Consider the following 16,045-nt stretch of genomic DNA (forward strand, 5'->3'; position numbering starts at 1 on the left):
ACACACACACTCTCACACACACACACACCTCACACACTCAGTCACTCACTCACACTCTCTCACACACACACTCACACTTACACATTCACACACACTCACACACGTGCACACACACACACCACACACACACACACACCTCTCACACACACTCACTCACTCACTCACACACACACACACACACTCTCACACACACACACACACACACTTTCACTGCAGGCATGCATCGCGTTGGCTGGTGAGTGCAGAAGCTAAATATAGGTGTGGAACGTGAGTAGAATCGTCAGGTTCCATGTGGAAGGGGCGAAATACAAACCTTCTGCACGGTCTCCTAGCACGTTTGCCAGGCGCACTGTCTCCAATCAGATTCCACTCCATGCGGCATGTGGACTGTTAAGTGGGAAGTGAATCCTGGCCGCCAAGTTCGGATCTTCTCACGTCCGGTTAGCGTCGCGATCGGTCAGCACGCCCTGTGACTCTCACGGTCGCTCAGAAGGGAAAGTGACTCAGTGAACTCCCAGTTGACTCAGTGACCCGGTGACTTGGTGACTCATCTCCCCAGACACAGACACAGTGCTAATTTTAATTAATTTAATTTTAAAATTCTGCTGTTTTTAGTCCCGGGAGACATTTCTTTAGAAGCACTGAAACACAGGCGACCTGCTCCAAGGTCTCATTAACAACACAGAGGGCCTGTGTTGAACCACAGGCAGGTGTGAGGAGGTCTTACTACAGCGACTCTGTGCAAGGCATTTAATAAAATATATAAAAATGTCTCCCTAGACAGCATTTACTGAATATACCCCACGAGTTCTGTTTATCTGAGGTTTTTATTTTTGGTTGGTTAGTGTTCTTTAGGGGTTTTTTTTTGTTTGTTTGTTTCTGTCCTCATCTCTTTCACCCTTTCAGTTTGTCTGCTGTCTGTTTGTTTGTTTGTGCGTATCAGTGTGTGGTTAACGTGATCAGCGAGCTCCAGGAGCAGATGCGTAAGTTCCAGAAGGAGATCTCCACCCGCATCCAGGAGCAGCGGGCTCAGGAGGCGCAGGAGGCGCAGGGTGCGCGGGGCGAGGGCGGGGCGCCGCGCCAGGCCCGAGACCGCAGCCCCGACGTGGGCTTGGGCTCGTCCGACGCCGAGGACGTCGGCTGCCGCTGCGGAGCGGCGGGAGACAACGTAGGCATATCCGTCTCCTCCCCTCCCTCCCCCCCACACGGACCTCGCTGCACGCCCCCTCACCCTACCCCCAACCCCGGGAGCCAGAACTAACCGGGGCAGGTGCTCCCCAAACGGTGTCCTCCTGTGCGAGGTCGGCAGCAGGGCGGATTCTCGGGCTTCCCGGTGTCTGTTGTGTGTCTTTAAACTCTGTTCAGTATTTGATGGTGTCACCTGTTTCTAGGGGGCAAACCTGCATGATGGAGCTGTGACACTAACCCGATGGTACTGACAGTTTTCTGTTTGTTTGTTTTTGAAGTGGTGGCCTTTCTCGATGGCTTACGCTCCTCCGTTGACATTTATTGACTTTCCTGCAGACTGTATGAATAACTGGTAAATAAGAGGATGTGAATTCAGTTCAGTTGCGTTGTTTATGTGGGAGGAGCCTGAGCTATCACTTCTGATGTAGACCACTGAGTGACTGACCAATGAGTGGTTTTCCCAGGGTTTTCAGGACTTTGTGTATTAACTGCACGGTTTCCGGGGTGGCCTTGGGAGAGCGGAAACCTCGCCCCCTCTCCGTCAGTTTGCTTCTGTGAACTCAATCATGTGTTTCCTGGAGAAAAAGACAACTGGCTTGTATGGAATTTGGTAGAAGCTTTTTTCTTTTAGGGTGGCGGAATTCTGTTATGATCCGTAGACTGTTCCGTTTGACTCTTGACATTAGGTGAGTCTCTGGACCCTCGGCTGCGGCCGGAAGCCTTTAAGGCTCCCATTTGTCCTCCTCGGTGAGCGCAGGGGTCGATTCTCCCTGCTGATGGCGCGCGTCTCTTCCCTGTGCTGTCAGCAGGCACTCCTGCAGGAGCTGCGGGTCCTGAAGACCAAGGTGGACGAGTTGGAGAGCGAGAAATTGCAGTACGACCGAACGCTGAAGGCCACAAAGGTACCGTGAACTTCCCCCGCACGCTCCGTCCGGCTCACCGGTCACTGCCCAGCTCCCTGACCCTGGGCTTTCACGCCGCGCTGAGCTAGTGAAGCGCTCCCCTGCAGGTGTGGTACTGGGGAGCGCAGGGGGAGCCTCCTCAGAGGGAACACCTCCCTCCTCTGTGGCTCTTCCATGTCTCTCACATCGCTCCTGTTCGTCGCTGCCTTCTGTCAAGTTCGCTTGTAGTCCTTCCCTCTGTCGCTCTCTGTCTTCAGCTGCCTGTCTGTCGCTCTCTGTCTTCAGCTGCCTGTCTGTCGCTCTCTGTCTTCATCTGCCTGTCTGTCGCTCTCTGTCTGTCTGTCGCTCTCTGTCTTCATCTGCCTGTCTGTCGCTCTCTGCCTGTCTGTCGCTCTCTGTCTTCAGCTGCCTGTCTGTCGCTCTCTGTCTTCAGCTGCCTGTCTGTCGCTCTCTGTCTTCAGCTGCCTGTCTGTCGCTCTCTGTCTTCAGCTGCCTGTCTGTCGCTCTCTGTCTTCAGCTGCCTGTCTGTCGCTCTCTGTCTTCAGCTGCCTGTCTGTCGCTCTCTGTCTTCAGCTGCCTGTCTGTCTTTTTACCTCTATATTATTTCTTTAGCTTTCTCATGTTGTTTCTTCCTCTTCTTCTCTAACAATCGCTCCACACCACCCCCACCCCCGGCAGGTGCCTGCTCCTCTTCCTCGCCTCCCTGACTTTCCTCACCCGAACAGGGTGGGGGCGTGGGGGTGGGTTATGGGGCAGGGCTGTCTGCGCAGTTCACTGCTGATTCTGCTCTTACACCCTAGTGCTTTAGCCAATCATGCGTCAGATGAGCCCTGAGACTGGAGCCGTGCAGTGCAGTGCTCCTTCTGTTGTCCAACATCTCAGATGTGTGTGGATTTGAACACCTCTGTCACAGAGGTGCAGGTGTGGCGATCAGATATAAACTGCACGGTGAACTCAAGCACAACGCCCTGTCAAGAAAAACCAGAGTACGTGCCACTGCAGTGAAAGACCAGTGAAGCAGGCCATTCAGACACCATTTCAAAACACTGATACCATGAATTTAGCAACACTAACAAGGACGGAGAGGTGTATGGTGTTGAGAGTTTTAGCCAGCTAGCAGCTAACGCACCACAGAGTCAGTAGCGCGGCCCCCTTTGCTGAGAGCCTCCTCTCCTCTAGGTCTGATGCTCCTCTGAGCTCCTGCTCCACACCCCGTCTGACACCCCTGCTTTTCCTTCTCCTCCTGCTGACCCCCTCCTTGCTTGTGCTGTGTCTCCAAATCTGTATAGTCTTTTTTCCAGACGTTTCTACGTTCCAAGTTTCTAAGGTCCTTGGAGCCATGCAGGGTAAACGGGATGTGCTTGGTCATCAGTAATTTGTCTAGTGATAGTGAGAGTGATGGGGTGTGTGTGGGTGTGTGTGCAGACAGAGCGAGGTTGAGAGAGGTCAAGCACTAATGCTCATGTTGACCTGCTGAGGCAGTGTGTGATTATGGGCTCTGAGGCCCCGGCGTCATCCCTGGTGTGGGGGTGTGTGCTTCTTGGTCTTGTGGATGATGATAACGGTGCCTTGTGCTTTGACAGATGGAGATCTCCGAACTGCAGCAGCTGCTGGTCTCCAAAGATGCAGAGATCAAGAGTCTCCAAAACCAGCTGCTCTCCAAAGGACCCTTCTCCAGCAACAGCACAGAGAGAGGTAAACTCTCGCTATGTGGTGTCTCTCTCTCTCTCACTATGTGGAGTCTCTCTCTCTCTCTCTCTCTCTCTCTCTCTCTCTATGTAGTGTCTCTCTGTGTAGTGTGTGTCTCTCTCTCTCACTGTGGAGTCTCTCTCTCTCTCTCTCTCTCTCTCACTATGTGGAGTCTCTCTCTCTCTCTCTCTCTCTCTCTCTCTCTCTCTCTCTCTCTCTCTCTCTCTCTCTATGTAGTGTCTCTCTCTCTATGTAGTGTCTCTCTCTCTCTCTCTCTCTCTCCCTGTTTTCCTGTCTGCCCTGTTGCTGACAAGGCCTACAGCAGGAAACTGAAGGACAAAAGCAAACAAAGGGATGTGAAATGTCTCAGATGCACTAAACCATGCTGGCATACTGTCAGACCTGCCCACCCATCTCCTGTGTGTGTGAGTGTGTGAGTGTGTGAGTGTGTGAGTGTGTGTGTGTGTGTGTGTGTGTGTGTGTGTGTGTGTGTGTGTGTGAGTGTGTGTGTGAGTGTGTGTGTGAGGAGGGGCCAGCCAGTGGGAGGGGTGGGGGGCCGATTCATCCGTCGTGTCACACCCTGCAGCACACTCACATAGATTGCTTTCACATGACAGCATGTGCTCCGTGAACAGTTCTGATTAATACACTTCTCGTTGGGCACTCCGATTGGTTCCGTTTGCTAGTTTATTTTTCTTCGCCGGTTGTGTTCATGTAAATGTGCTGTTTCTGCTTCAGTTCTGTGACTGTATTAACTGGTGGACTAGTGAGTCCTGCTGTCTGGTAGCTGCACTTGTATTATGCTGCTGCAAAGCTGTGTGTTATTAAACTAAGCTGTAGTTGTTCAGTGACTAATGTGTGTGTGTGTGTGTTCTTTAGATCTGGAGCTGCAGAGGCTAAAGGCGGGGATAGCGAGCCTGCTCACAGCCAACAATGAGAAGGTAAGGAGAGGCTACACGCACAGGCCCTGCTCCTCTGACCCCACATGACCTTGAGGTGTCACTCAAACGCATGTGCGGTCTTGGCTGAGCCTGGCTTGTGGTCATCTCCCACACAGGATCGTCATATCGAGGAGCTCATGGCCCTGCTGGACCGGGTCGGGATGGCCAAAGACACGATGGTCCTGTCACCAGGTAGCATCTCCACATCTCCCCAGAACACACTCCAACACTCGTGCATGAAAGAACCTCATCTGTTTATAGATATATACGCTGGCCAAAGGCACAGACAGACGCGGCTAACATCAAGGCACAGAGGAATGTACTCTAAATAGACTAAGCGGAAGGAGGGTGGCTGAGGACTAATGCATGTTAGTCGCCACTGTTGGGCCCCTGAGCAAGGCCCTTAACCCTCAATTGCTCAAGTTGTACTCAGTCATAATTGTAAGTCGCTTTGGATAAAAGCGTCAGATAAATGCCGTAAATGTAAATATATAAATGTAATACTAACTTTAAGTGGTCACAAAGAGTGAGAGCATAACGGTGTAACAAGCAAGCAGTAGTGCCCTGCAGCTGAATATAAATATATTAAGATTGCCTAACAGTTATTGCTTAGTATGTGTATACACCTCCTGTCTGTCTCTCTCTCTGTAGGTTGTGTTGACAGTGGCAGTAGTGAGGAGGACCTGCACAGGCCTCTGAAGCCACGCCCTCTCCCCCGTAAAGCCCACTCGGACATTGTGCACTCTGGCCTGCAGGTGCGCACTCACGCCGCACTCTGCTTTAGTCCCCAGACAGACATCAGTGGACGGCCCATGGGCCAATCGCATGCCAGCTGAAACAAACCCCGAGCAGGACCTGCCTTTCACTGCCAAGATGATTAGTTTATGGCTGCAGCGTTTCTACGTAGTTACAGAACACTTAAACAGCTTCTAAATAGGAAAACAAAAGACATTTGCATCTTAAAGGTTTTTAGATGTGAAGTGCCGGCAATGGATTCTAACTCAGCCGGGACGCTACGCCACAGGGACATGTCCCAGCAGTGACGGTGTGTGCCCGTGTTCTGTCCACAGGTGTCTTCAGCTCATGGACAATCACACTGCTTACCTCCAGGAATCCTACCAAAAGACCTGGACTCTAAGTGAGCAACACGCGCACTCACACGCACGCGCACTCACACTCACACGCTCGCGCGCACGCACGCACGCATGCGCACTCACACTCACACGCACGCACGCACGCATGCGCACTCACACACACACACACACACACTCACACGCTCACACGCACGCACGCACACACACACACACTATAAGGACCAGGGTTTTGTAGAGCTGTTTGTCCGGACCACTCAACCTGCGTTACCATGGCAATTCACCTTCTCTTTCCTCTACCATTTTTCTTCTTTTCTCTTCTCCCCCCATATCTCACTCGCGCTCTCTCTCTCTCTCTCTCTCTCTCTCTCTCTCTCTCTATCTTTCTCTCTCTCCTGTTTCTCGCTCGCTCGCTCTCTCTCCCCCTCTCTCTCTTGCTCTCTTTCTCCTGTTTCTCGCTCTCTTTCTCCTCTCTTTCTCCCTCTCTCTCTCTCTCTCTCTCTCCTGTCTTGCATACCTTTACTCTGTCCTAGCTGTTACAGTATGCAGAACTCCTTGGAGATTTCTGTGTCATGCCTTGATGATCCAGGTTTTTACAACGGACAGTGGCAAGTAGATTTGGGATTTGTGTGGGTGTGTGTGTTTGCATGTGCACACGTCTGTTAGTCAGGCATGGGTTTCTTCAGTAGGAGCTCACTGTAGTCTATGCTCTATTACTCTGACACACACATACACACACACACACACACACACACACACACACACACACACACATCCGCCTGCCCTGCGGTAGCCTTCTTTAAGGTAACAGGCGCAGGCACAAACCCCCCAATCCCTCATGAATTCCTGTCATTACTGAGAGGTGATAAGGGTCTCTCTCTCTCTAATTAGCTTTTACTTCAGCTCTCCCGCAGCCAGAACAACTCTGCTCCCATGCAGGAAAAGGGTTTGAGCATATTAGTAAAACAGTAGGAGGTGCAGGTCTGTCAGTGTGGGTACTGCAGGTCTGTGAGACTGGGAACACCGGTAAACTGATGGGCTCTTGTTCTAGGTTGACCCAGAAGATGCTGTCTGCCAGTCTAGAGGAACTGCAAAGTAGATCCAGACAGAAGGTTTGTTGCATAATTAATCTCCTGTTTACTTAGTCAAGTAACAGTGGGCTTGGTTTACTATGCATTTTAATACCAAGCAAAAAATAACAAAATACTTTGGGGAAGAGAACTCTCTATAGCACTCTATAACCCTCTATAGCCCTCTAACTCTCTATAACCCAATATAACCTGCTATAACCCTCTATAACTCTCTATAACCCGCTACAACCCTCTATAACCAGGTGGTGAGGAATTTAAAAACAAATATTTAGGTATTTAGATTTTAGATTAATAGTCAGGTAACACATCTAATCATCTTTTTTTTTTAATTTTATATTAATTATATTAACCCACATAAGCAACACTTATTCAGCCAGAGTTTAACACCATTATTTTCAAAGTTACTAATTAAGAGTCAAAGTTGACAAATGTACTTTTTAACAGAATTGTTTGAGATGTCTTCTGTGTATTAAACTAACTGAGTATGTGTGTGTGTGTTTCTGTGTGTGGGTGTGGGTGTGGGTGTGCACACATGCATGCACACATTGCACTGTGTGTGTGTGTGTGTGTGTGTGTGTGTGTGTGTGTGTTTCTCTCCTTTTCTTATCCTTTGTTTACCCAAGTATGAATTGGGGCAACCAGTAGAGCCTGTTCTAGAGGTACTACCATCAAACAAATATTAACCTTTAACCTTTAACCGGCACACACCTCATTCACCCTACAGTAACAGAGGCTTATTGTCACACTGAGCATTAAAGGATAATCTGCTTGTTTAAATAACAGCCTGAGTGGATGAGGAGTGTTTTACTCTCATGTATAGCAGATGGGTTCAGCGCAGGTGATTACATGGGGAAAGCCGTTTAACTAGGAACTTCGCTGCTCTCTCTGCAACAGAACCGGCACGTGTCCAACAGCAGTAGGTACCGGACCCTGCCGGGGAAGATGCCTCCTCTGGCACCGCTGATCACCGAGAGGGAAGACAGCGGCGTGAACCTGCGTAAGTGGCCGCTTCAGGCCAGCTCCACCTTAATCCACACCCACACCTCCCCCCCCGTGTAACTGAGGCAGGTGGAGGTGTGTTCTGGGCCCAGCACCCGCGGGTTAAATCCCCTCTTCCTCCTGTGCCTATATAGAGAGGCCATGTGCCCAGACTGGCCTACATAAGTTTGTCCTCATTTGGGCTGTTTTGTTACTCAGAATTTGACATCTGCACACCTTCTCCTGTGTACTTTATGAAAACATCATGATTTGTACTCCGAATTCTCCGAAGAATGTAGTGTCACCATGTAGTGTCATACTAACCCGTTCAAGACTCACAGAACCACCCAGAAGCCTTGGGAGCACTGCTGAATGTGGGCGGATGCTGCAGCGTTTTCCATCACGCTTCCCCTCGCTCACATGTATCTCTGAGCGGAAATGCCGTTTCCGTGCTGAGTCTGCTGAACACTGCTGTGTCTGGTCTGTTCTGGAAGCTCACGGCACCTTCTTGCCTTCAGCTCCCTTCACTCAACCTTCTTCTCCACTTCTAAAGCTCTGGTGTCTTTCGCGTGAGCCCCACCCACGGCTGAGCCGTCTCTCTGTCGCTGGATCTCCTCACTTCTCTTCTCACGCCGCTGCAGTGTGAAGGCCACTCTCGCAGTTTCAGCATCCCTGCCCTGCGTTGGCTGACGCACCCTCCTGCTCTCTCACTCTCCTGCATGCACGTTCCATGCTCCCGTTTCGACGCAGAGGATTAGAGTGCTCACATCGCTGCCGGTTCACGCAGCACGGCAGGACGGGCCGATTACGGCTGTCCCCGGCTTACGCTTGGACTGAGAAGAAGAAAAGACAAGTGTTTTCCTTCCCAGAGGTCCTCTCTGCAGACCCAGACATGCACTGACATGCACTGGGGGGGGGTGGTGTCACTCCGTACAGCTGCTCTTCACGGCTGGGGTGCCTAACTCCAGAACCAGGAGCCTTCACAGTTTAGTGTGTTCCCTTCTCTAGCACAACTCCTCGTCTTCTCGGTTACCCAGTAAGCCATTTGATGGGGGGGCTTAAAGTAGGAACTGCACCTCACTGGCCCGGAGTTGCACCCCTCCTGATCCGGCTCCGTCAGCAAATCCGAGCCGTTTAACGACATCCCTTCCTCCTTCCTTAGGAAAGGAGAAGGCCGGTGAGTCTGCGCCGTCAGACCTGTCCGACTCTCCGGAGAATAAGAAGAGCGAGAGGGGCATCCGGAGACTGTGGGGAAAGTGAGATGTCTTCTGTTATTTGCCACTGACTCATCAGTACGCTAAGGGTTGTCCTTAAAGACAGAAAACTGTACTCCTTGTAAGGTGTCCCTGTTAACTTATATTTAGAGTTTAGCCAAAATTATTAGAATCATGTGGTCGTGCGTGCGTGCAAGACACCCGTGCCTTACATGCATGTCCATTGTGTCAGGATCAAAAGGACTCAGTCTGGCAGTTTCCGTGCAGACAGTCTGCCCCACGGGGACTTCAAGAGGAGAGGAGTAAGGTCCACCACGGGACCCTCGGTAGCCCACATGGGAGACACCGCACAGTACGCCTGCCCCTTTAAAGCTACACTCAGCACCGAGTCCACAGCACTTAAAGCTACAATCAGCAGCCACTGCAAGAGCATGTCTGACCCAACACAGCTTGTTAATAAGAGAAGAAAATTTGTTGAAATCATTAGAAATTAAAGGATTTTCAGAATAACTTGTATTATATTCAGGTCAAAACATTTGTTATTTACTGTGGCTTTAAGGTTTAGACTTAAACGCATGATTGACTTACAAACAAAATAAACTATCTTTCCCTTCTAACCCTCAGTGATGTGAACACTCCCTTCTCAAAGTGGTCATGTGATCAGGTGTGTGTGTGGCTGGAGGATTATGGGTTGGGACAGTACATCCCAATGGCCAAACAGTGGGTCAGCAGTGGACAGACTCTGCTCTCAGCCTCACCACATGACTTTGAAAAGGTATGGAGAGCACGGAGAAAAAAACACACGCACACACACACACTCATTTAAGAACACGGACACTTCATTTCAACACACTCCATTCTAAGATCTGTTTGTGGTTTATGAAGGCTTTGGTAAGTAGATGCAAGAGTTGGCTGTGTTAAAGCAGGCCAACAAAACCGTTATGTGGAATGTGGAATATTAGTATTAAAAAGCATTATTATCAGATCTGACGCGCCATGTGACACTTGGCTGTCACTCTGAGATCATCTCGTCATGCCTGTCAGGACAGTGTGAGTCTGCGCCGATCCGAGCCTGCGATAGCCCCGCCCCCTGCAGTCACGCCTACCGCATGCTTCCCATGTTCCCCGTTTAGCAGCTCGCGTTTACATAATAGACCTGAAGTGGAACGTGTGTGAAAAATGATACGGTATTCACGAGGGAATCATTTTTACGCACTATGCGCTATAATAAAAATGTCATTGTACTGTGTCAGTGATTAATATACGATGGTTTTCCAAAAGCGTGCACTAATAGCACCGTATGAAGGGAGCAATGGCTAACACATTCGTAAGACAATGTGCTCTACAGTGCTGAGCGTGTGCTCGGGTTTCCCCAGGAGCTGGGTATCAAGCACCCTTTGCACAGGAAGAAACTGCAGCTGGGCCTGCACGCCATCAGCAGCGCGAGCAGCGAGACGTCGGCAAAGCTCGACCACGTCTGGGTCACGCGTGAGTGTGTGGGCGGGGAGGGGGCGTGGCCGCGGCAGGGCGCAGGCCTTCCCCGGCCACGCTGCAGATGGACAGCGCCCGTGCTGGAATTTGCACGAATTCGCGTGTGGTCATAATGAAAGTAATTTTGGATAAATTATGCAAATTGTATTCGAATATGCAATAATGTAATGATAAAGTAATGTGCTGCCGCCCGCAGGATGGCTCGATGATATCGGCCTGCCGCAGTATAAGGACCAGTTCCATGAAGCGCGTGTGGATGGGAGGATGCTGCAGTATTTGACTGTGGTAAAGGCATCCTTTGATCTCCTTGACCTTTGCCGGTGCGTTACGTTTCCGCGGTGTATGGTATCTGATGAACTCCGTGTCGTTGTTTCCAGGACGACCTGCTGCTCCTTAAAGTCAGCAGCCAGCTCCATCACCTCAGTATTAAATGTGCCATCCGTGTGCTCCACGCCAACAAGTTCAACCCCAACTGCCTGAAAAGGAGACCAGGGGAGGAGGTGAGTATCTGATGGGATGTGGGTATGTGCGTTTGTGTGCTTGTGGATGTGGGGGTGGGTGGGAGGGTGTGTGTGTGTGTGTGTGTGTGTCTGTGGGGGGGGGGGGGGGGGTGCGTTTCTGTGCATGTATGTGAATATTAGGGAGGGAAGAAAGGGGGAGAGAGCATGAGAAACACAAGCTCATGTGGCAGAGGTCACTGTAACCTAAACGTCTTGCACAGCAAAATGACAAAAGGTGGTGTTTATTTAGAATATTAAAATCAGACTGACTAGGCCTGTTGGGCAGAGTGCATGCGCATTACCCAGACTCCTCCTGCGTGTCCATCTGCCCTGTAGAGCCAGCCGTCGCCTTCAGAGGTGATGCAGTGGTCCAACCACCGTGTGATGGAGTGGCTCCGAGCAGTGGACCTGGCGGAGTACGCACCCAACCTGAGGGGCAGTGGCGTGCACGGGGGACTCATAGTAAGCCGCGCACACACACTGGACAGATCTAGCGAAACCCCACTGATGAATTTGAATCACGCTGGAGTGATGACTGCTGCAGGTGTTTGTCCAGTGCAGGTGTTTGTTGAACACTGGCATTTGCGCTGTGCTTGCGGTGTTCTTTTAGGCTAGTCTGTTATCTTGAGCGGTTTTTGTATTGATGGTCTGATAGTTCTTCTTTATGGGAAGTCACAAAGTTCTACAGTTGTGGGGGTTTTTTCTCTGAAGTACTGAACAGTGGTCGTGATGTTCCAACACTGCTGAGTGCCCAGGCCTGACTTTAATTGCATTTTTAACATCATAACCATGTGCCTAAATACTTCTGATGATCTTCTAACCTGTTGCCACAGCTACAGGAAATAAAACACAGCTGTAGCGAAAACACACAATAGGAACGTGACAGATGTGAACATGACCTGAACACGTTATCTGCCCTTGTTCTCCCACCAGATCTTGGAGCAGAGTTTCAACGAGGAGAGCCTGGCCGTGCTCCTCAGCATCCCTCCTCAGAAGACTCTGTTGAGGAGACACCTCGCCACCAACTTCCACTCGCTGGTGGGAGCGCAGGCCCAGCGCGACAAGGTCCACTTCCTGGAGTCGCCGGGCTACGCGCCGCTCTCCACCACGGCGAAAGTGCGGGTGAGCGCCAGCCTGTCCCGCGCGCGCTCATCAGACGCGAGGAGAAAATGTTCTTATAATCCCTCACTTGAATCTAATTAACACAATAAACTACATTACCATTCCTGCAGCCAAAGAAGCTGGGGTTCTCCGGGTTCAGCCACCTGCGGAAGAAGCGACCGGACGACTCCACCGACTACGTCTGCCCCCTGGAGCCCCTGCAGGACGAGTCCCTGCGCAACGGCACTCGGCAGCCTCGTACGGACCTCGGCCCCGTCCAGGATGGGGACACCGAGGGCCGGGAGCAGGTGGGGCCTCCGCTCTGCTGAAGCTTAGCTAGCCACGCCCACGACCACACCCTCCCATAAGCTTCCTGCCATTACCACCGCCTCCCCATGCCCTGATCATCCGAGCCCTCATTACCACTCTTGTCATTCTGTGCCATTGTGTAATACCCGTCATCCCTCATTCTTGGTCATGTGACATGCTTCTGCGGCCTTTTGCTGAGCGACAGCCAATCGGAGGGCTGTGCTGTGCGCTCGACCGGCTCCATGTGGGGTCGGCAGCTCACTCGAGAGTTTACTTGACGTGAGCCATTAAACATATCAGATGAACTAATGCTATTTCCATGTTTCTAACCGAACACATGCTGTCACTCTGGGCTGTTTGAAAGGGCAGAGGTGAACCTGTGCGATATTTGCACATTTTAGGGATTTATTTAATATTTATAGTGGTGAAATTTTTACCTGCATACGAATTATTTTTATTTTTAGTGGCAGTGTGTTTCATACACTGCAATATTGATACATTGTAACATGATATTTTTATAGAAAGATAGATGTGATGCTTCATGTAAAGGATTTCATTTTATTTGTCCTGTAATTGTAAATATGCAAATCGAAATACATGAGATATAGTAACCAATAAACTTCATACCTCACTGTGATACCGTGTTTCATTCAACATGCATCTACTTGCTCAAAACAGCACGTCTGTCGGACAATTTTGTTTCATTTTTTAAAAATTCACTAAAAATATGTTGCTTTTCGCTAATTTGCATATAAAGATTTCTTTGCTGCTAAGGTGATTCCAGCCAATCACTTTGGGCTATAAAGATGTACATTAGAGAGAGAGGCGTGGACGTGCATGATTAACAAAGCTCATTCACTAACCACTTCTTGCCAACGGATGCTGCCACACCAAAAAAAGTGCATTTCATTCAAAATGGAGAGGTGCATGCCGGGAAATGAACATCATCTGCCTTAGGGCTTCCATCTGCAGGTACATTCAGATACCCATACGACATCTCCATAGTTGACATCATCGCCTGTTGCTTAATGAGTAAACATCCCACCAATCGCATCTTTAAAATGGGGTTGCTTCTGTCATACCGTAGGTATTGATCTTTGATCAATGGCTTCACTTTCCAGATACTGACAGCCAGAGCAGCGGCAATGGAGATAGAAGCTTTATCAGAGAGCATCGACCACCTCACAGTGAGTGCTCCCTCTACTCTGAACCGTGCAGACACATCTTCCTCTGTAAGTTCCTTGGTACCAACCCTATAAAGTTCATTTGAACCATTCTTGGTCATTTGTTTTAAACCCTCATGTAATCCTTTATATACTCACTGAATTAATTAGGGTCACTGATGCAGCAGTGTCTGTGCTTTTGTGCTAACCACGCCTCACCTCTCGCTTCCAGCGCTTACTCAACCGAGACGACCTTCTAGGGGGCGCGTGTCGGAGCCAGGCGGCCGTAGTGTGAGCGAACGCTGCCGCATTAACCTCTCGCGCTCCGTGGCATCAGACCCCCAGCCCGAATGGTGCTCCTACTTTGGGTCAGCCCATCTCCCCAGCTTCAGCTTCTTCAGTGCCTTAACCCACCACCAACACACTGAATGTTTATTAATATACTCTCAGTAAAAACCCTCCATCTTATCCTAGATTCTCCCCTGAATGGAGATCTTCGTCTGCCCCGATGCTTTCCTTGGGTTGTTAATGTTTTCACCTGTCTTGGTAGTGAAGGCCAACTGTGACTTTGTTGGGAATGGTTTCACACAAAGCTTTGAATCCCCTTACATACAAGTGCTTCGTTGCGAAATAAGTAAGTGAAACAGTATTTTTGTTTCACAAGTCATTGTAAAAGCCCTGCCAGACACTGGTACCACTGGTATGTAAGCACGTCTGGTGTTCATTTGCCAACGCAGTGACTCAGTAAATGTTTTTAAGCCTTAACACCACTGTGATGAGAATAGGGAACACCCCTTGCTCCTTGATGTAGTTTTAGGTCCTATGTAAAGACAGTAATGGACTCAAATTTGAACAGGCTGCTTAAAGTTCAAAATGGATAAGCCAAAGGTAAACTCATCTCAGGGGAAGAGACTTGTGGAGCAGAAGTCCAGCCCTTCCTCTGGGAGGGGTCAAGATTTTTAACCTTAAACTAGAGCACATATTTTGGCAGGATTCCAGAAAGGAGACGAAAGAGACATCTGGAGCTTCTGTTTCCCCTACCACCAAAGACAGTCTGACACTGGTGAGTAACTCCACAGATGTGTTGTAACCATCCGGCATGCTTTAATAGCAGTACTGGCCATGCCTTGAGTACAGACAGTATTCCGTAGTAAATTGGTCCTTCTTTTATCTTGTAGTACATTAGGGAAACAACTGTTTGATAAGAAGCAACCAGGATGGACCAAGCAAAGAACCAAGCCAAAGCTAAACCCAGGATACTCCGAATTCTGTGGTCCAGGTCCAATAACCTCTCACCCACAGCCACATTTCTCTTCAGTGACTGTGTGGGTGTAGCCGCGGCCCGGACCCGCGAGTACCTTGCTTTCGCTGACCCAGAAAACAAGTTCCAGCCAAGTCCTTCTGCCCTGCGCGAGATCTTCCTCATGACTTACCTCCAGCGCAGCAGCCAGCTACACCTCGCCGACACCCTCACCTGCACGGCCATGACCCCAGAGCAGAGGGTCCTCCTGGGGGCCGACTGGGTCTGGGCCGTGCTGGACCTTCCCAGCAGGAACCCCAAAATCCAGATTGCCGTCCAAGTCTTGCACGTTCTCCAGGAACCAGAGGCCAACACCACGAGGTCTGACGCACACGTGGAGATCCTGCACATGGCCAGCACGGCGACAGTGGAGAGGACGCGCGCGGAGAGGCTAGTGGGCTTCTGTTCGGCTGTCGGGTGGAGCTGCTTCGCTCTCTTCCTGTTCTTCGGCTTCGGGAGCGACCCGGGGAACATCTGCGGCCTGCTGAGCAACAACCTGCACGCAGCAGTGGGGAAGTGCGTCCGCGTCGACCAGACCTTCGTCCAGAGCTTCTTCAGAGGCGCCAAGCACTTCGTCACAGCGGCTGGGATGGTGCAAGCTGTGGTCAGTGCGGAGGAAAGCGCTCCTCTCACCATGCTTGTGAAGTTCACTTAACGTGCTCATGCCCGGAATTCACAGCTGCTCTCAGCAGGCATGGCGAGGAAGTGGTGAAGCCTTGGCACGGACCTTTCCGCTGACAGATTCCCGCTCCAGGTGTTTCACATACACTCTAACGTCTAACTAGATACGACTACACAAAAAGATCTGATGATAAATTAAGAATATGAGCACCAGCAGTAGTACTTTGGTGGGATTTGCGTTTTGCCCAGAGTCATATGTAATTCAACACCTTTCACTCACTGCTAAGCCATTTGTAATGGGAAGTAAACCGCTATTTAAGATGACAATAAGTTTTAAATTTGATTTGGTGGAAGTGAGATGCAGATTAAGAAAATAAATATCTTTATGATCTTTTTTCTTCCAAATCTTTTCCCGTGCTTTTTAAAGTCTTTATGATAACTCATTTATAGTTTAGTGAGTTTGATT

The 16,045-nt window shown here is 50.0% G+C and overlaps 2 protein-coding genes across 3 annotated transcripts in view; both read left to right on the forward strand.

Annotated features, from left to right (window-relative positions):
- The window catches only part of ppfibp2b (PPFIA binding protein 2b), a 29,091-nt gene extending 14,868 nt beyond the window's left edge, over positions 1-14,223 (forward strand). The window contains exons 7-29 of one of the 2 annotated variants that reach the window (XM_035531991.1): positions 944-1,168; positions 1,995-2,090; positions 3,674-3,785; positions 4,659-4,720; positions 4,837-4,912; positions 5,372-5,475; positions 5,791-5,858; positions 6,345-6,419; positions 6,863-6,923; positions 7,526-7,561; positions 7,797-7,899; positions 9,043-9,136; positions 9,327-9,446; positions 9,719-9,869; positions 10,471-10,582; positions 10,782-10,870; positions 10,963-11,085; positions 11,422-11,547; positions 12,019-12,207; positions 12,318-12,494; positions 13,617-13,682; positions 13,891-14,026; positions 14,133-14,223. In XM_035531991.1, the coding sequence (XP_035387884.1) occupies positions 944-1,168; positions 1,995-2,090; positions 3,674-3,785; positions 4,659-4,720; positions 4,837-4,912; positions 5,372-5,475; positions 5,791-5,858; positions 6,345-6,419; positions 6,863-6,923; positions 7,526-7,561; positions 7,797-7,899; positions 9,043-9,136; positions 9,327-9,446; positions 9,719-9,869; positions 10,471-10,582; positions 10,782-10,870; positions 10,963-11,085; positions 11,422-11,547; positions 12,019-12,207; positions 12,318-12,494; positions 13,617-13,682; positions 13,891-13,953 (2,328 nt within the window). In that variant the 3' untranslated portion in view covers positions 13,954-14,026; positions 14,133-14,223. The other variant, XM_035531992.1, reaches the window with a different exon arrangement.
- Positions 14,200-15,973, forward strand: rep15 (RAB15 effector protein). Its single transcript, XM_027018258.2, has 3 exons — positions 14,200-14,292; positions 14,650-14,721; positions 14,837-15,973. The coding sequence occupies exon 3, from the start codon at positions 14,876-14,878 to the stop codon at positions 15,611-15,613; it is 738 nt and encodes a 245-aa protein (XP_026874059.2). The 5' UTR covers positions 14,200-14,292; positions 14,650-14,721; positions 14,837-14,875; the 3' UTR covers positions 15,614-15,973.
- The last annotated feature ends 72 nt before the right edge of the window (positions 15,974-16,045 follow it).

This window comes from Electrophorus electricus, chromosome 12 (genome assembly GCF_013358815.1).
Source record: "Electrophorus electricus isolate fEleEle1 chromosome 12, fEleEle1.pri, whole genome shotgun sequence".
Classification (NCBI taxonomy): domain Eukaryota; kingdom Metazoa; phylum Chordata; class Actinopteri; order Gymnotiformes; family Gymnotidae; genus Electrophorus; species Electrophorus electricus.